At 37.3% G+C, this 20,767-nt stretch overlaps 1 protein-coding gene across 1 annotated transcript; it reads left to right on the forward strand.

Annotated features, from left to right (window-relative positions):
* The first annotated feature begins 5,339 nt into the window (after positions 1 to 5,339).
* On the forward strand, positions 5,340 to 18,189 carry LOC140146392 (uncharacterized). The gene is made up of 12 exons (XM_072168227.1): positions 5,340 to 5,472; positions 8,293 to 8,412; positions 8,665 to 8,801; positions 9,425 to 9,559; positions 10,255 to 10,445; positions 11,651 to 11,766; positions 12,214 to 12,467; positions 13,768 to 13,929; positions 14,625 to 14,763; positions 15,957 to 16,212; positions 16,733 to 16,976; positions 17,668 to 18,189. The coding sequence occupies exons 2-11, from the start codon at positions 8,299 to 8,301 to the stop codon at positions 16,969 to 16,971; spliced, it is 1,743 nt and encodes a 580-aa protein (XP_072024328.1). The 5' UTR covers positions 5,340 to 5,472; positions 8,293 to 8,298; the 3' UTR covers positions 16,972 to 16,976; positions 17,668 to 18,189.
* Positions 18,190 to 20,767: the final 2,578 nt, after the last annotated feature.

A 20,767-nucleotide genomic window follows, 5' to 3' on the forward strand; every position in this document is an offset into this window, starting at 1 on the left:
ATACAATTTTAGTCTGTTTAAGGGCTAAGGTGTATTGGGGGGGGCATAAAATTTTGTTGCCGAAATAGGGGGGTCGCAATTTTATTGACGCGGATGTTTTGTTAATTTGGAAGAAAATGCCGGCCCCCTTAATTAGCACTAGTTACTTCAGGTGCTTTTGATATTTAATGGCATGCCGAAAGACGGAAAGAGCCTCATGTCCGAAATTCTAAAATAGCTACAAATATAGACGGATTAAGAGAGGCATGAACTTATTTTCCCGTTATTATGAAATATTTATCTTTAAAGAAATGATTACCACAATAATTTAATAATCCGCACAATCGTCCTCCATGTGTCGCGAATAATTTCTTTCCTTGAAGACAATATTGTCCCTGGCTAGAACTATCGATGTAAATGCGTTCATATTTTGCTTCCCAAGGTAAACTCAAATTGTGTGCTAGCAAACGGTGCTGCTTTGGTAGAAAATATATTTCGCATATTATATCTAGTTGGTAGCTTAGGAACCCGGGGGCTAGAATACTCTTCACCCCCCTAATAATTTCAGGTGAAGTGAAAAAATGTCATTAAAATCCAGGAAACTAGGTATTTTTGGCAAAATTTTCTGACCTAAAGAATGGGTCATCAACAAATTCCATTTTGTGAGCCCCCCCCCTGCTAAAAATCTGGGTACAATGGTGAAAACGTCTTTACCAGCCATGGAATGATGAAGGACTTCTTCCTGAGCCAGTTTACAATTTTCACATCCTAGTGAGAATGCATGATGAATCGCAGTTTGTTTTGTATCGCACCCGGCCTCATCAGCAGAATTCCCTGAAGAAGTCTCGGGTGATATTGGCCATGTCATGGTCCGTCTCTAAACAGCGGAGCTAAATAATTATGTTTATAAATTAATTTAGGTATATTTTATAGCCGGTAGAGACACACATTTGAAGTTATTTACCCGATCAGGATTTATCCACACACGTACATTGTACCACACATGACACGTGCATGAACGTATTTCTTCCACTGGTTCATCACATATAAACAAACTTTGAAGTTTTACCGCAAGAGAGCCAAACACCACAGGAACAACATAAAATGAGGTCACAATAATGCAAATGAAATTGATTACTATCGGGAAAATGGTAAGGCCCCGCCTACACAAATGCTGCATCACAATTGGTTAATTTATATGAAATGCATTACATCATGCTATTCTTCGTAGGCCAAAAATCCGACATTCTTGCCATAGGGGCCTGTGTTAAGCATTTTGACCGCAATCGAATGTCAGTAGTCCACTTGGGTATCAAACTAAGAGAGGGCGTACGGTGACTGAATAGATCAGGAAAATCTATCAATTGTGCAAACAATCGGAGTTTTTAAAAATGCAAAGGTAAATTCTGAATATGCACAATGGCAAGTGGACTACGGAGAAGTCTACACGTAGACCAAACCGTCGTTTTATCTTTTCTGTTTCGGTTTCGGTTTCAGTTTTCGGTTTCGGATCTCATTGTTATTTTTAAGTGTTAGCATGGTACGTGTGAACAATCCTTTTATTCTAGTCTTTTGTTGCCTACAGAAAAGATGAACGAAAATAACTTCTGTTTCGGTTTCGGGAGTTATGTTAATTTCTGACATGAAAAACGTGAGATGAGAGGGTTGATGCTAATCTAGACAAAAGAAGTGTCTAAATTGTACGGTCGTAAATTCGCGATAAATTGTACGGCTTCAATTGACTTGCGTTGAGTGTATAGGTACTTCAGTCTAGGCGGGAGTGGCTCGTGAAAATATTCCAACGTAGAAATATACATTAATTGCTAGTAATCAGTGTTTGCCAAGAATTGCGTATACTTGTTCGTGCAATCGCGCAAAAATCGGTCATATGATTATGTAGAGATGAAACGGGGAATTATTTTCGTCCCAAATACACCTTAAAATTTGGTAATATGCAACACCAAAGAAGTGCGTTGAAGTGAAACTAATTGGACTTCTTTCATTGGAATTGGTAATCTGATAATTGCTTCAAGCAAAATTGCCAGACTCAAGCTACTTTAAATGTATATTTATTGTCATTCATTGACCAGCGAAAGGGCGCTAGACCACTAAAAACACCGGTCTTCCACACACTGTGTGTGTTACATAATCTTGTCTTATCCAGCCTTTATTAACAACAGGCATCCACTTCTATTGAAATAAACTGATTGGTACTTCAAACTTAACAATGAATTCAAGGAACAGATCAACTCACATAATCCCTTGCGTTTTCGTTTCTGAACATTAGAGCTCCCGAAACAGAAAATATAAAACGACAGAGAGAATGATGAAAGTTTACAACACAAAACAATTCAAAATCGATTTTTAAGCGGATTTAATCCACCCAATTGTGCAGTAACAACACCAGTTTGGTGCAGACGGGACCCAGTAATGACCGACTGAATTCTGACCATCACTTGGCTCGTTGGATTCGTCTATACATCGAAACTTTTGCTGTATATAGTGAGACACAGTTACTGCACAAATTATATACCAACTAACGTACATTACCGTACATTTGCAATGACCCCGAGGTCACACGGGGAATGTGTAAATATTGTGGCGCGAGATATAAACAGCCCATTCAACAGTATGATCATGGCGGCTTCTGTTTTGTTCACTCTTGAGGGTGAGAAGCGTTCCGAATGTCCTGCGCGCATTCTACGCATCATGAAGAAGCTGCTACTTCCGGTAATACAGCACACAATTTATCCTCATGTGTCTATAGTGCAAATATATCGCGCCAATATCCTTCGGTAGAGAAGGATATCGATGTGCGGTACATATAAATACGGCTAGTGTTTATAGTGAGCAAGTTTCAGGGTAACTTCTGACCGGAAAGAAATCAAGTTTTAAAAGTTACTACATAATGAACCATTGAGCCTGAACTCGAAGATGTGTGATGCTATAAATTTGGTCAGATGTGTAAAAAACAATTGAGAACACACATCAATTTACATTTTTACATAATATTTTTCCCGTTTATTTCAAAAAGATATGTTTTATTATTTGCTTGCCATGCCATCACTCGTCATCAACGGGGTGAAACAGTTTGTTTTATGTAACCCGTTTAATTTTACAGTGAAATAGACCATGATGGAGCTCCATTTCTGTTATTTCAACCGCACTGAAACACCGCTAAATTTGACCAGTCTGTCAAAATAACGTAGACTTTACTATACAGCTGCATATAAGATGACTTTAAATTTTCATGAGAGAAAAGATGAACGAAAATAACTTCTGTTTCGGTTTCGGGAGTTATGTTAATTTCTGACATGAAAAACGTGAGATGAGAGGGTTGATGCTAATCTAGACAAAAGAAGTGTCTAAATTGTACGGTCGTAAATTCGCGATAAATTGTACGGCTTCAATTGACTTGCGTTGAGTGTATAGGTACTTCAGTCTAGGCGGGAGTGGCTCGTGAAAATATTCCAACGTAGAAATATACATTAATTGCTAGTAATCAGTGTTTGCCAAGAATTGCGTATACTTGTTCGTGCAATCGCGCAAAAATCGGTCATATGATTATGTAGAGATGAAACGGGGAATTATTTTCGTCCCAAATACACCTTAAAATTTGGTAATATGCAACACCAAAGAAGTGCGTTGAAGTGAAACTAATTGGACTTCTTTCATTGGAATTGGTAATCTGATAATTGCTTCAAGCAAAATTGCCAGACTCAAGCTACTTTAAATGTATATTTATTGTCATTCATTGACCAGCGAAAGGGGCGCTAGACCACTAAAAACACCGGTCTTCCACACACTGTGTGTGTTACATAATCTTGTCTTATCCAGCCTTTATTAACAACAGGCATCCACTTCTATTGAAATAAACTGATTGGTACTTCAAACTTAACAATGAATTCAAGGAACAGATCAACTCACATAATCCCTTGCGTTTTCGTTTCTGAACATTAGAGCTCCCGAAACAGAAAATATAAAACGACAGAGAGAATGATGAAAGTTTACAACACAAAACAATTCAAAATCGATTTTTAAGCGGATTTAATCCACCCAATTGTGCAGTAACAACACCAGTTTGGTGCAGACGGGACCCAGTAATGACCGACTGAATTCTGACCATCACTTGGCTCGTTGGATTCGTCTATACATCGAAACTTTTGCTGTATATAGTGAGACACAGTTACTGCACAAATTATATACCAACTAACGTACATTACCGTACATTTGCAATGACCCCGAGGTCACACGGGGAATGTGTAAATATTGTGGCGCGAGATATAAACAGCCCATTCAACAGTATGATCATGGCGGCTTCTGTTTTGTTCACTCTTGAGGGTGAGAAGCGTTCCGAATGTCCTGCGCGCATTCTACGCATCATGAAGAAGCTGCTACTTCCGGTAATACAGCACACAATTTATCCTCATGTGTCTATAGTGCAAATATATCGCGCCAATATCCTTCGGTAGAGAAGGATATCGATGTGCGGTACATATAAATACGGCTAGTGTTTATAGTGAGCAAGTTTCCAGGGTAACTTCTGACCGGAAAGAAATCAAGTTTTAAAAGTTACTACATAATGAACCATTGAGCCTGAACTCGAAGATGTGTGATGCTATAAATTTGGTCAGATGTGTAAAAACAATTGAGAACACACATCAATTTACATTTTTACATAATATTTTTCCCGAAAAATAAAAAAAGATATGTTTTATTATTTGCTTGCCATGCCATCACTCGTCATCAACGGGGTGAAACAGTTTGTTTTATGTAACCCGTTTAATTTTACAGTGAAATAGACCATGATGGAGCTCCATTTCTGTTATTTCAACCGCACTGAAACACCGCTAAATTTGACCAGTCTGTCAAAATAACGTAGACTTTACTATACAGCTGCATATAAGATGACTTTAAATTTTCATGAGAAGACACGTTTCAGACCTGAGCGCAAGAAGACCGTAAGTAGACTTGGCCCCTCAACATGTATACACTAAAGTTACGTATAGTTTCTTAGGGCTTTATAATATTTACATGTTGCAGGGTGAACACATCATGATAGGTTTTGAAAGATTTGTTTTGGCCCCATAAAGCATTACCAAACTATACGAAACTATACGCAATTTTAGTGTATAGGCTACATGTTGAGGGGCCAAGTGGACTTACGGTCTTCTTGCGCTCAGGTCTTCAATAGCCCAACAAACCCACTGTTCTAATTATTACAAACGGTACAGTGAATATGGACATATTAATGACCATATTGAATTAATCTCTTTTGGTTATACACGTATCATGTTCTACCTTTTCCTTTATTTCAAAACAACAATATTATATTCCAACCATCTGTGCTATCATATTAATGTGTGATATGGAAACACATGCCTTGGACCAAAGACAAACCAATTTTAGCCTCGAACGGACACCACAGAAAGAATATCACTACTGGCCTCGAAGCTAGTGTCTGCAGCTATACAGTACCAACGGTTAAGTTAAGTATGTATCAAACTCTTTCCTATATTTTAATTGAACATATCGAACATGTTTTTTGTTTTTGTTTTTTTTTACTTCTGAGCTAAATCACATGGTACCCATATATTGTGAAGGAATTTCGTTAGCGTCTATTTATTTTTAATGTGATTTCAAATATCGAATATATATTTTTTGTTGGTGGTATACAACATTTGTTTTTAAGTGTCGGTTAAAGCCATATTATAATATTATTTCAATATTTTTTAAAATTCTGTGGTTTTTTTTTACACTATTGTTATGTACTTCAAGACTTGAGGTGCTGTAGTTTTTTTTCAAAATCCGAGATTTTGAATAAACCGCTAGTTTATTATTACGATGTACACAGTACGTGTTATGGCGTGCAGGCAGTCGTGACATATCAAAAGAACCGACACGACTCACGTTCGAATGAGTGGCTCACATTGGTGATATATGCGCTGGTATTATATATTGATTTTCTTTGTATTGCCTCGTTCGTTTGGGCCCAAAATAAAAGAGGACATATCTGACAGTGAAAACTAACATTTTATACAAAAAAAACAAAAAAAAACATAAATAAATACAACTCTATTTTCTTATGGATATAATATAATATGGCTTTAATTTACGGGGGAATGCCAAAATTTAACTAGTTCAACTTCTCTACATTAAGCATTATACAATTCACGCGGTATTCGCCGTAGAACAGATGATGTAACAGGACTAACTACAATTAGTGGGTTTTTAGCGGGTTCGCCGTCGGACAAGTTTAGAACTGTCAAGCTTTCGTCAGGAGTAGCTCTGACTTCTTCAGGACAAAGTACCTAAGAATGAGACATGTAGACCGCCTATCTGCTAATATAAAGGTTTTGGTGGCTCTGAAAAGAGCCGCTCACTGAAGACTGCCCCTTGTCTACAGAGAACTAGCATATCTCGCCTATCTGCTAATATAAAGGTTTTGGTGGCTCTGAAAAGAGCCGTTCACTGAAGACTGCCCCTTGTCAACAGAAAACAAGCAGACCTCGCCTATCTGCTAAATTAAAGGTGTGTTGGCTCTGAGGAAGAGCTGTTCAATGAAGACTGCCCCTTGTCAACAGAGAACATTACCGAGCGAATAAAATTGAACGTAAATCTAGAAATATAGACATCAGAATCAACAAAATTAAAATGTAGCGCATAGCTCATTTTTTTGGGCATCACATGCGAAAATGTTATTTGATTCGGTCGAAGAAATGAACGACTACATAATGCGTGCATCAATTCAGTTCATTCCAAGTTTGATCAACATGCTTTTTCATACTCGCTCAACGCTTCCTAAAGTTTGTGTATCTCGTTAAATTTAGCCCACATCTATTTTATAATCGGACGGTGTTATGTCTTTCATGCTTTCACTGAAGATGAATAACAGTTTGTCCGAGAAAACTTTGATTTCTGCAATTGGAACCATTTCAACTTCAATTCTTTATGTTGTGCAAATATGTTATATTTTAACTTGCCAAAGAATAAAAATAAAAATAAATGAAAAAATGTAGATATTTATATAGCGCTTTATGCCGTAAACAGCCTCAAAGCGCTTTACATTTATTCCGCCGTTATTAGAATATGTCGGAACCACGTTTGCAGTCTACAAGTGTCCATCAATAAAACGACTGTGACTACCCCTAACAGCATCCCATTGCACCCGGGTGGGGTGAGGCAAGCGAGGCAAAGCGCCTTGCTCAAGGGCGCAACACGGTGGTGCCATGGGGAATCGAACCCACGCACGTCGAGCACGCTCTCAGATTATGAGTCCAAGGCCGTAACCACTGAGCCACCGTGCTTACAGATTTTTGATACCATGCTATATTAAGTTTTAAAAGATTTAAACTTTGTATTACAATTTCTTGGACATATTCCAAAAACATTAATGTGTGTGAGAAATTTTTTTAAGCCAGTTACAATTCTTTATGCAATAATTCTTTATGCAACATTTATATCAACATTAGCGAAAAAATATATTTACAAGTACCGAGCATCATCTTGCATGCAATCTTTCATTTTTAATATCGTACAGGTTTTCAAATTAAACATGTTTGCAAGGCACAGATTGTTTAAAAAGTACGAAAAGGATTTCACCGAACAAAATATGAAGCCCAGTTAACCACTAGTGTGCAATGTGTTGAATGATCATTCTTTCAAACTTGGAATGAACTGAATTGATGGGCTATTTAGAATGAAAGCCGTTGTTTTGAGTTATTCTGCTTTCTACGGACACTTGATTCGAGTAAACAAATAAAGTCCTTATACAGTGTGTCCTCTCTGAAGTTCAAAGTGACAACGCGAGCGTATACAGCGTGTAAACAGTGCGTAGTGTTGCGTCTCTGCTGCAGGTATGCGTGCCTTTAAAATCGGCACAATGCCTACGTCCGCGTCGGTACTTTGTACTTCAGTGTAGTGGACTGACTGTAGTTTTAACTTTTATTATTTGTATTTGGACCTCAGCATGTTTTGATATAGACGCTATATCTGCAATCCTGGAAAAAGATTTTACTCATCCTTTTCATCCTCAGTCACGCAAATGTTGACGGACGCCCGGACCAACGTTCAAACAATGTTTTTATTGTTCTACACCACGGTTAACGTTATCCTTACCTCCCGAGCAATTTTTTCATCAGTACCAGACGGTGCCTGTGGAGTAAAATTGGGTCGCGTTTTGTGCAGAAAGGGTCCCAACACTTATTTGCATAATTGTAGGTAAATCTGTATGATGTGCGTGATATCCGTAATCTAAGTACCTTTCACCAATTGAAATAAATAATTTTTTTTTTTGTATTTTGTTTTCTTGAGGCAAAAATGAAGGTATCACTTACAGTGGTATTAATGCTGCTTGGAGTAACAACCTGTGTCCGTGGTACTCATTTCCGAGGTGGGTCTTTTAATTGGAGACCACTTGATGAAAATAATAGGGTAAGCTTAACATCTTACGCAAAATCACAAAATGATTTATATGTACATCACCCAGATAGTCAAGAATGTCTTGTAGTGAATCAGGGGCAGTATGGCCAAGATGGGCAATGAACATAATATATCGATAAACATGTACAATTCATAAACGTCATTTTTTAGATATAGAATGTGACGTCATTAAAATATGTGAAAAGTGCATAGAACTGCACCTGTTCAAGACTGAACACAATTCTTCTATTGTAAAATTTACAGGCAGAGGTGACATTCAGCATTGGTTTCAACGGGTTTCGTGTGCTGGACGCTGATGAATACCCGACACCGGGTCATGATGTGTGTCGTCATATTGGAATGGATAATCTAAAGACAATAGGCAGCTTAGTATGTGATGAGTAAGTTCCACCTGTTACCTCAGTGTTTGCTGGACTTATCCGTGTCATGGTAAATAAATAAACTAAAACGGAAACTGATTCCCACGGATCGAGCATAATTAAAATTTGTCCAGTCCAGAACTCCTGTTTAACATTTGTTCTATTTGACCTGAAGTTGTTTATCCAATTTGACCACTTCATAACTGAAAATACTAATTACCCTAACAATAATGTCGCCAAAATTGCGTTCAGCATGACACGTGTTACTGACTGTCAACATTTGACAGGCTTTAGGCTAAACTCACTTTCTTAAATAACCGACTCCCCAAATGGGTCATATATTGTCTAGTTTGATGGAATGACAAACTTGTAAACATTTTATTTCAGAAACAAGTAAAAATCCTGTTGGACTTACTGAAGCTATCAAGAGCAGTGTATTCAAGACTCACATATTCTTCTTATTTTGAGTCATGATTCAAGCTGAATTTATGCTCCATCGCCGTGCGATGACCGATTCGTTTCTAGTCAATGAAGTAGCGCGCTTTTTGTTGGGTTGGGAAAAGCGTGCTTCCTCATTGGTCAAACACCAATCGCTCGTCGCTCAGCGATGGTATATTTATCTTAATCTGATTCTATATCTGCAGATGCGTGAATGGGACACCGTACAAAGAAGGTTTATATTGGCAATGTACAGATTTCAACCAAAGAGGGGATTGGGATATTGGTGGCAAGACATTACAAGTGACAGTTCCCGAAGACACTAAGACAGCCGTGCTTTAGTACGTTTTCATTTCATTGTTCTAAATAGTCCATGGCACGAAACTGACCTCTTCTCCTGCTAGTTTGGAAACCTTATGCAATGGGCAATTAGAATCGGACCCTCTGCAAAAAAAAAAAAAAAAAAAAAAAAAAGAAAAGAAAAAAAAAAAGACGACAAAAAAAATAATAGTGTAATTTTTGCACTACCTTGATTTTATAAATTCAAAATAATGATACAATCCGCTTTTTAGTTATCAATGTTTTAGTTATAGACATAGCTTTTATGCAAACACCTTTATTGCATGAACCATCAAAAACATAGAAATCAAATATATGCAACTTGAGATCTTGGTAGCTCACTGACTAAGTCTTTTTTCTTTGAATACTAATTTTCTGAAGAACAGCATGCTGAGAATCATAGTGTATCGTCGGAATATTAGGCAATCGACCCAAATTCATTCCATATTTCGGTCGACTAATGATGCTTGACCGAACCTTAATATGTATAGTTAAGTGGTAACATTTAATCTTAGTATGTAATGTATTGTTCGATACAAACTTGTTTAAGTACCCTTTGTTATCCTGTGACGTTGTACTCCCCCAAACCCAAAACAGAATGGCCAACATTTATAATGTTTATAATCGTGTACCTTTAGTGCTTTAAAATGTTATTTAAGTCAATAACTTATAAAGATTTGCGCACCTTTTCTCTTAGCTACAATACATGCTGCTGGGTTGGTGATATTAAAAACGTCCCTCCTGGTTATAATTTAGGATGGCGGATGATTACAGAAATTGATCTTAACCCGCGGCGAGACAACGGACTGCTTAATTCGTCACCAATCACGTCACCCATACCATTACAACTTTTCCATCAAGGGTGTAATTACTGGCTTGAAATAGCAGGTACGTTTATAGTACACTGAAAGAACTGTATCGTCGGAAACGTGATTGTTTGGATAGTGTAACGCCACAATAAAACATAACTAAATATGTTGTGCTTGAGGAAAAAATCAGCTATCATATACTTTTTGAATTTTGACAATAATCGTCAACCGTTCATGAAATATTTTTAAACTTTCCAACGGACTCAAATATCAATGGATGATCTGTATTCGGAGTGCTAAATCATTGCTCATCATCAGCGCATAATGCGTCTATTGTCATTGATAGATATTTGAGTCCGTGGAAGGGATTGAAAGTGAGGGAGTTTCAACAACTTCCTTTACTTCAAACTAAAACGGAGCGGTCAATTGTCAAAATTCAAAAAGTTTGTGTTAGCTGTTATATTCCTCAACCACATCGTTTAACAAGTTATGTTTTTGGTTTATGCTTTAAAATTCCCAAAAAAGTCAGTTCCCGACGATAGAGTTCTTTCAGGGACACCCTGTATCGTAAATAGTATCGATTCACCTCCATTAATAATACGTGAACATGACTTGTCAACCACATTGATATTACTAAACGGGTGCGGACGAAAAAGCTAGTGATCATTAAAGCCATATTACAACATTTGCTGTTGAGGACGCCCTCACTGATTTTTTAAAATTCATTTTTTTACACGATTATATTGTACTTTATTAAACCAATATACCTTGCAAATGTCAAGACTCTAGGTGCTGTAGTTTTGTCAAAATCCGAGATTTTGAATAAAGCGCCGGAACCGGCGTCTTATTATTACGATGGAATTATTAGTCGAACACATACACGATGTTCATAACACACAATACGTACACGGCGTACGGGGCGGTGATCTACACAACAAAGGGTCGTACCATAACATGACCGAAGGAGTGATATACGTATTGGCGACATACGCGCTGGTAGTAAATTCCAACTTTCTTTGCTTTGTCGTAGTTGTTCGGTTCAAAAATAAAAGGGGATAAAAGGGGATATCTGACAGTAAAAACTAACATTTTATGGCAAATAAATGCTAATCTATTTTGTATGATAATGTTATAATATGGCTTTAATAAAGCCTGCATATGGCCACAAAAAGCTACCGAAGGCACAAGTTACTCGCTAGTACATGGATTAAATGCACCGTGACGATGGTTCTCAATGGTTCTCAATGGTTGCTAAATAATGATAGTTTCATTCTTAATATACAGTTACCGATCCTGATGACGATGAGTATCGTTGCCGGTATACTGACGCTAGTAAAGGCGAGTGTTATGAGGGTGATCGGAATACAGTGTGCGGTGAGCTTGATTACGTAACAATATATGTAAGTAAAGCTTTTGTGGCTTTGGAGGGATGTTTCGTGATTCAATTAGTAATGACAACGTCGGATTCCTTAAAAATAGAGGCCATGACTCCATTCGGTCAATATCACGTCAATAGTAATTATTTGGTGAATAACTATAACTTAGTTTTTGATGTCACCATTTTGGATTAAAACCTGGGATTTAAAATACAATACTTTTAAGTATGAACGAGGCTGCTGTTCTAAAAGGCGTAGCAAGAGCCTAGGGGCCCATAGACAAGAATCAGTACGGGCCCTTTTAACATATCATTTATCAGCCATATCCCTACTCCTTCATTTTCGCTTTTGCTCGGGTCCTTGAACCTTCAGGCCACCCGCTAGCTGCGCCCCTGGCTGTAACGGTCTACTTTCATTCTCTTGTTTACAGACGTTGTCCGTAACTTAAATAATTTAATGTCCCATTTTCAGCCTAACTGCACACTGTTGTTCAATGCTACCGGACAAGCTGGGCTATATGCTGTACGAGTAATAATTGAGGATCTTGATCAATATGGCGACCCTCTTAGCAAGATTTCTCAATCATTCCTCTTAGAAGTAAGCACCGATTTTTCAACATGCAAGGCACCAATAATCCTCTTACCAGAAAAAGGTTGCAAAACTGTTGCAGTCAATCAGCCTTTTCAAATAACCATTGTGGCAGAGGTGGGTGCTGAAAGTCCAACGTAAGTAGTATTACTGACATCCTGGTGTAATTACTTTTTTTAGTTTTATAACCCCTGTTGTTCGTAAGTCGAAATATTCCGTTTGATGTCTTCTTTAATTTTACACCTCATTTGTGAAAACCGAAGCTTGCTTACTTACCTACTACATCGCAGTTCCCAGGTCCTATGCTTCCATTCCAGTTACATACTTGAGCATATCTACATTATATGTAAGGTGTGATCTAACAGGGTTTCTTGCTTCATGTTTGGGTATCCAATTGATAAGGTTGGCGACAGGTTTATTCGGGTGTGCAGCGAAGAGCGTCATTCCTTCTCAGTTCTTCTCAGTGAGTCATGGAAACTTCCGTACAGCTCTTTGTTCCTTGTGTGCTGTTCCAGTGGATGTTGTACACTTTGCCAAGCAATTGGATGTAACAGAAATACAGCTCTTATTGGTGTCCAGGCTTCACATCCATGTTAAACCAGACTCACGGAAGACCCTCAGTTTGAATTTCGTTGGTAGAGCAAACTTCAAGATATTGCATCCATGCATGCTCTGATATATTTGAAGTCTTTTACCTCATCTAGCTTCTTGCCACTATTTCTTAACCTGTTGGTTTTATTTAGTCATGAACTTTGTCTTTGTGGCATTCATCTTTATGCCGAATTTGCCAACGAATGTTTCGACCCCTTTAAGTAGTTGTTAAGCTTGTTGTATAGGCTATATTTCTTCTGAAAAGAGAGCGATGTCATAAACGAAGTCCAGGTCCGTTACCCTTTCATGGTTCAATCCGTCCTTTGTAGATTGAACAAGTTAAGTGCTTCGTCCTTGCCTTGTCTTTATCATAACAAAAAAAAAAGAACCCGTCGTATTATCGGACTCCAGAGCTTGTAAACCTTGAGCAATTAGTTATGCTGCCCCTGTTGCTTGGAATTCCCTTCCCAGCACCATCCGCAAAATCACTTCTCTCGCTCAAATCAAATGTAGTCTTAAAACTCATTTTTTTTCCAACATGGTTTCCCTGAATCTTAAGGTTTTGTGTTTCACTGTGTTTCATTTGCCTTTTTTTTTCGCGCCCTGGGATCTTGTTGATGATTTTTGCGCGGTATAAATACGCTCCATCATTATTATTATTATTAAATACAACTTCATGGTGTGTTTTTGCAAGAATAATTTGAGACCAATGTTGTTCCAAGAACAACCAATGCTCTCCTTTTCTTCTCAGTTAACCAAATTGTTAAAAATCGACTAGACAATTTCCCTTCATATCTACTACTTCAAAATTACCCTGGTTTTAAATATATTTTGTTTGTGTTATAGAATTGATCGTATAGAATCTATCAAACCCATGGGGATGATCGAGTCTCCGTTACTTGATGTAGGCGGGCACCCATTACGTAAATCGCTGACACTTACTTGGACGCCACAAACAGACAACATTGGTAGACACAACGTGGGCTTCAATGCTGTTGATACGAGAGGGTAAGTTTTTCACGGAAAATTTAGGATAAAGAGAAGATATTGGAATACTCCAGTTGAAATCCATACACCGGTGTGGAAAACATGACCTTAATCTTCTCCCACACATGTGTGTTGATTTCAAACGGAGTCACCAACTCAGGGACGTAAGTATCACTAACCAGTCCATATGTGAGAGATTAAGGTTTTGTCTTCCATGGGTACATCGATCTCAACTGGAATAGCCCATGGCAGTAAAGGCAGTGGGCCTACGCAGGCTTTGAATTGGAAATCCGGGACGAAAAACAGCCACATGAAAAGGATGAATATCGTATTTACCCTAGACTGTAGACAGAAGGCTTCGGACCGACAGGTTTTGGTGTGCTTGTCAGAAGATCGCATTGGGATTGAATTTAAGTCAGCTTGTTGATGTCACCGTGTTAATACGTAAGGCATAAATGAGCATAAAGTAGCCAGGGCAATATAAAGATACAGTCCATTAATCATGACAAATTCAAAAGAAAACAAAAGTCATTATGGAGCAAATATTGATTTTTGAAGACCAAAGCAGGAGCCAACTTTATGCTCATTTTGTGAGAGCTGGTCATAGTGAGTTACGGCTTTCTGGTTCTGAACCCTCAATATTACTCTAATAATACCTTTGTTCGGGCTACTGTCAAAGGTCCATTACTGGTGATGGTACGTGTTTCTGTTTTTAGATTCTCAAGCGGTTGGTCGTATATAACTCTTAACGTAGTTACCGGTGATGAGTTGTACCCTCTGGCAGACTCGAGCAATCCTTCCAGGGATCAGAGAAAAACGTCTCTCAAGAATTGGATTATTATTTTTAACAAACCAGTAAGTTTGCATTCTACGGTAAAATGGTAAAAGTAAATTTGAGTGTAAACGTTACGTTTATGTTATTTCCTCTCATTCAAATGGGACAATTGTGACGTGTCATGTCAAAAGGAGACACTTTTGGGCAGGTTATCAATTTTGAGGTTTTTACCTATCTTAAATATAGAGATATTTTGCTCCACAACGCCGTTTTCCCCAATGAAATCGGACATTCCTAAGCGAAGATATTGAGTTCCTAAGTTATGGTATTATAAAATTGGAAATTGAGATATCAGCCTTTAAAAATATTATTGACAATGGTGAGAGTAGGAATTACCTTGAAAAATGTCTCAAAAAATACAAGATGCCAGTTATATTCCGGTCTGAAACTATTGGCCAATATTTGTAACATTAATAACATCACAAATTCGCAAGAAACCCAAATTGTGAAAAAATCACCCGGGTAGATTTTTGGCTATTTCTCCATTTACGATCCTGCCCAAAAGTGTCTCCTTTTGACATGACGCGTCACAATTTTCAAGATTTTAACTGTATTACGAAGGATGAACCATCGCGTGGCAGGCATCCAGAAAACAACAACTTTACTTCCCCTTAAAGCCATATTATAACATTTGTTGAGGAGAACGCCCTCATTTTTTTTTTAATTCTAGTTTTTACACGATTGTAATGTACTTTAATAAATAAAGATACTTTGCTTAAATCAAGACTTTGGGTGCTGTGATTTTGTCAAAATCACAGATTTTGAATAAAACGTAGTAACCGTCGTTTTATTATTATTACGATGGAAATATTAGTCGAACACCTATGTGTTGTTAATAACACATAACACAGTACGTACACACACACTCCAGAGGATCGTGCCGTATTAAAACCGCGGGAGTAACAAGCATTGGCGATAAATTCCAATTTCCTTTGCTTTACTTCACTTGTTTGGCTTCAAAATTAAAACGGGCATATCTGACAGTAGAAGCTAACATTTTATGGCAAATAAATACTACTCTATTTTTACAGAAAATGTTATGGCTTTAATTGCATGGCCCGACAAGCATGTCAAGTGGCACAGCTTGTGTTGTAATTTAACACTATAAGTTCTCTTTGAGGCTATGGATTTGCAGGTCAAAGGTCAATGGTCAAAGGTATAATGTATTCTCCTTTTCATTCATAACTAATGCATGTTCGTTGTCGCAACTCAGGTTCGTCGCCCACATCAACCAGTGTACATAGTTCTTTTGGACCAATCTGGTGAAGTCGCTAGCAGGATCGATTCATCTGATCCGAGACAAGTGATGTTTCGAGAAAACTTCATAGAATTCGATGTACATCTGAATGTCGCCATCGAAGGTACACATTCCTTCCGTCTACAGATTAATGAGGGCGTTGCTATTGATGAGGAACCTGGGAGTTGTGTATTGTCATCACAGGCCAAAGAATGGATAGTGCATATTGAAAGTAAGTCTTATTATCAACTAGTGACTGATACTTGTGATTATTATACTTTTTTGTTTGAAAATTAATGTTGGATAGAACTGTCAAAGATTGGTCACATTTCTTTGTTTAGTAAAGGCGCGAAAAAGTATACTACTGAAGGGAAATGATTGTGGTCAAGCCTGTTTAACTTTATGTTTTAACGAATTATAATTGTCGGTGTTACCACATAAGTACCGTATGTTAGACAGTCAATCAGTGATCAGCAATCAGTAAAAAGTCTTTTACACCTGCCTAAAGAATCAGGGAAAACGTAGGCGATTTGCATTGTCATACCTTTATAAACGATCACGCCATTAATGTTCCGCAATGTGTAATTAAAGGAGACATATGGAACTTATTTCCAAAATGTCACAAGGTTGTAAAATCGTACTTTTCACATATCCTATTCGTGAATTATTTATATAAGTCACTATGGCTCCGACCAATTAGATAACACTGACGAATTATAAAATATTTTATGTTTTAATTGCTGTTCAAGCAGGTAATCAACCCGCCACGGACTTTCCTCCGCCCATTACGATCACCCGATCTGCACCCATCGAAGAACACTATACATGCGCAGACGGTAATATGGATATCGCCCTCCCGCCAAGTGCAAAGACTGGCCAGGAATGCTTCGTGCGTCCATCGATGCCAAGTTTCATCGTTTCGTCACTGGGTGACAATACAAGGAGCGCTAATATACCGTACAAGATATGCTGCGAGGATAATTGTTACTAATAGAGGTAGGCATACTAATTTAGTCTTAGAGAATAACTCTCTTTAAAACCCCATGAGAACTACCTGCCGATTGGGCAAAAAGAAATTTTCATTATCAATTGGACCAATCAGCATCATTGTTAGAATTATTTCACCACACAAAAAAGTTGGGGATGAATTTTTTGCAAAGCTCCATTCTGATTGGTGATTAAAGTGAAAATATTATGTAATTGACCAATCAGAGGCAATGTTACATCGGCAGGTAGTGCTCAGGGAGTTAAAAGCACACGTTTTTTAAGCTTAAATGAGTATTTCGTAATCCTAACCTCTTCTTTTTTTTGACATTTGTCAGTAGAAAAAAAGTTTATTCCCAAAATTTCAGTTGATTCCGATTTTGTGCTTGCGAGTTATGCATTGTTATAATTTCACTGCTCCACAGACAATGTGTTGTAATTTCGTTCTGGTGTACCAGAACGAAATTCAAATTCCACGATAATTTTGCTAAATAAATTAATCTGCAAGAAATCTTTTGTACATGTAGCCAGATGTTTTTAGTGGTCTGAACTTTTTTGAGCAAAGTGGGGGATGATGTTGTGGATCACGTAATGCCCTTTAAAATGAAAAAAAAAATATTATTTGGAAACAAAACATACCCTCTTAATGTATTTGTATTTTGTTACCGCGAATTATTTTCTTATCCATTTCTCACTCACACAGCAGTTACCTGAACGAACCATTATTAAATCTAGGACTGGCATAAACCACTGCAGAATCCGGATAAAACGTGATGATTGTTATAAGAATTTGCTAAAATAGTTTGCTAAAATAGTATGTTACTTAAATGTTGCTTTGCATGATAAATAATTAATAAACTTTAGTATAGTATGTTCCATTTATATCATAGTTATGATAATTATGTAGCGTAATCCTTGAAACTCTTTCAAGGACGGGATAATGTGATATGGAGAAGAAGAGAAGGGGAGGGGGGGGGGGGAATAAACACTAATGAAAGTCAACAGGAGTCCGTCAAACTCAGGCTTTTATTGAGTTTATAAATACGAGTTTATACATACAAATCCAATAAATAATACCATCGAAGAGTCCTCAAATATCTTACAATTTCAAGTAAACATATAATAAGGTTATTAGATGTTCTTGTTCTGCTTTACAACATTTACCTCGCAGTGTTTTTTGGGTTTTTTCGAGTCCCTTTTGGTTACATCTCAGAAGCTTCCCAGCAGCCACAACATTGTTTTAAAAAGTTATAAACATGTTATTCAGTTGTTTTGGTCAAAACGTTTTGATAACATTTAAATGTTGACTTATACACGAGGTCATGCAAGCGTCATTTAAATCATTTGTCAATACTTTATAAATAACATTAAACAATAATTTTTGCAGCAAGTTGTCGAAATGTTTGTGAATGTTTTATACCCTTTATATAACCCCACATTTCAGCGACACCCAAGAGGCGTGTAAGTTACCGAAACGTCTTTGTGAGTGACGTCTGGGTTTCTACCAGTATTCCCTCTCGTACCATCGGGATGACACCAAGGCAACACATATTATAATTCTGGTCCTATAGCGCAATCGGTGCCCCAATCGAAGGGTACCGATAGCTCTTTCTATTTGGCATTTATATTTTAGTTTAATAGTGTAACCTTTATTAATGTTATACTCTGTATACATGTACAAAGACCACCCAAAACTGGTTTATGAGTGACATACAGTATTAAATTACATATAACATCTATAAAAATATAGCATACACATATCAGTACTGTTACAAGAATACAAGATATAGAGTACTAGTGATTTACGGAGATTCAGGGTGTGATAGGCAAATTTGACAACCCCTATGACAGTGGTTGCCACCAGTCATTACAAAATGAAATTGATCCATAACAGAGAGATTTGAAAAGGTTGACTTCAAATTATATGCATATCCAGGATAGGATAGAAAGAGCTAACCAACGAGGTAAATAAAGATAGAGCACCCTCCTTGCCGAACTGGTGAGTCGTCTGATCAAGGTTGCCGGTTCGTTATAAATCAAACCCTGAATTGCCTGCTATGAAATAAACCGCGATTTGAAAAGCAGCACAAAATCTCACAAAATTAGCCAAGAGATCTACTCTTTAGTGTATAGATGGACGAAGTAGAACAAATCATGTATTTAAACGCATTACATCTCCCAGTGTATCCTCATTTTATGTAACTCATTGCTGAATTAAAAGTAAGCACATCCTCTGAATCCAGTACAAACTAGGTTTCGTCAGTGTTGACTATATCTCAGCCACCTTTTGGCTTCATTTGCCGTTGTGGTGGCGAAATAGGCAACGGGACGAATGAACTAGATTTAGGAACGTGCTTGCCTTTATTTATTCGACAATGTTTTAACAAAACAATGGTACACAGTAAAGTTGAATGTGCTAAAACATGTAATTTATTTAATTTTATTAATCTATACATGCTAAAGTAAATTAAGTTACCATTTTAGTAGTATTTGGTGTTGTTTTTGTTATGTCCCTGTATTTCGTAACGGGCTCCTCAGTATGTGATTTTCAATGAAACGGCAACGTCCTAGCTCGAGCACCGCGATCTATGATTATCTACGTCGTTGGAGCCATCGCTATCTACCTATCGGAATACCGATAGCATTATACGACCAAACTGTACGTGGTGCCTTAATGCACAAAGCACATTCACGAGCATTATACGTAGCATCTTCCACTGTAAATCTATTTATTTTTTATTTATTCATAATTTATGAAGCAAAAAATTTAAAAAAAAAAACAAAAATACAGTACTGAGACATCTGTTTAACAATGTTTACATCAAAATACAAAGCATAGGCAATAATAAACATTTTCATATTAAAGCCATTATTATAACATTTGCTGAGGCCCTCACTGATTTTTTAAAATTCATTTTTTACACGCTTATGTTGTACTTTATTAAACCAATATACCCTGCAAAAAAATCAAGACTCTAGGTGCTGTAGTTTTGTCAAAATCCGAGATTTTGAATAAAACGACGAAACCGGCGTTTTATTATTACGATGTTCATAACATACAGTATGCACACGGCGTGCGGGACGGTGATCTACACAACAAAGGGTCGTACCATAACATGACCGAAGGAGTGGTACGTATTGGCGACATTATGCGCTGGTAGTAAATTCCAATTTTCTTTGCTTTGCCGTAGTTGTTCGGCTCAAAAATAAAAATAAATGCTAATCTATTTTGTATGAAAATGTTATAATATGGCTTTAACATATTAAAGACACATTTGACAAACAACAAATTAAGAATATAAACGATTCACAAATGCTGGAATTGTAATGTTGATTAGTTCTCTTGCATCCAGGCGGGTCAAGTTGTTGACCACTGCTGAGGTTTTTACCGTGTCTTTTACATTTTGGTGTATGGTGTGACGCTCTGATTTCATAATGCTCAGGCCAAAACCTCTAAGGAGATGTTCCCGCTTTTCAACAAGAATTTAAATTTTGGTGCTCGAGCGTCTCCAGAGCCTCTGTATGTGTTGTACTGGTTACCGAGTATTATACGGTAGACGCGCTTTTGAATAAGTCACCATTTGAAACTCTGAATTGAGAACATAGATCATGTATATTCACTTTGAAGCCTATGAGCTCATCATGTGCTTATTCTGCTCATACCTCTTAAAAACATGCTCTTTTTTGTTATATCATCAAACTGATTCTAAAAAAATATGGTATTTATCATCTTATTATAAAACAACAGTATAAGTTGACAATACATTTTTCTGAACTCATCATGTTTGTTAAGATTACCCCCG

This window comes from Amphiura filiformis, chromosome 2, assembly GCF_039555335.1.
Source record: "Amphiura filiformis chromosome 2, Afil_fr2py, whole genome shotgun sequence".
NCBI lineage: Eukaryota > Metazoa > Echinodermata > Ophiuroidea > Amphilepidida > Amphiuridae > Amphiura > Amphiura filiformis.

Excerpts from the sequence above, each read along its gene's own strand:
- LOC140146392 (XM_072168227.1), top strand. The coding sequence starts at position 8,299 with ATGAAGGTATCACTTACAGTGGTATTAATGCTGCTTGGAGTAACAACC. Across the intron at positions 8,802-9,424 it reads GGCAGCTTAGTATGTGATGA|ATGCGTGAATGGGACACCGT; the intron begins GTAAGTTCCACC and ends CTATATCTGCAG. Across the intron at positions 11,767-12,213 it reads TTGATTACGTAACAATATAT|CCTAACTGCACACTGTTGTT; the intron begins GTAAGTAAAGCT and ends TCCCATTTTCAG.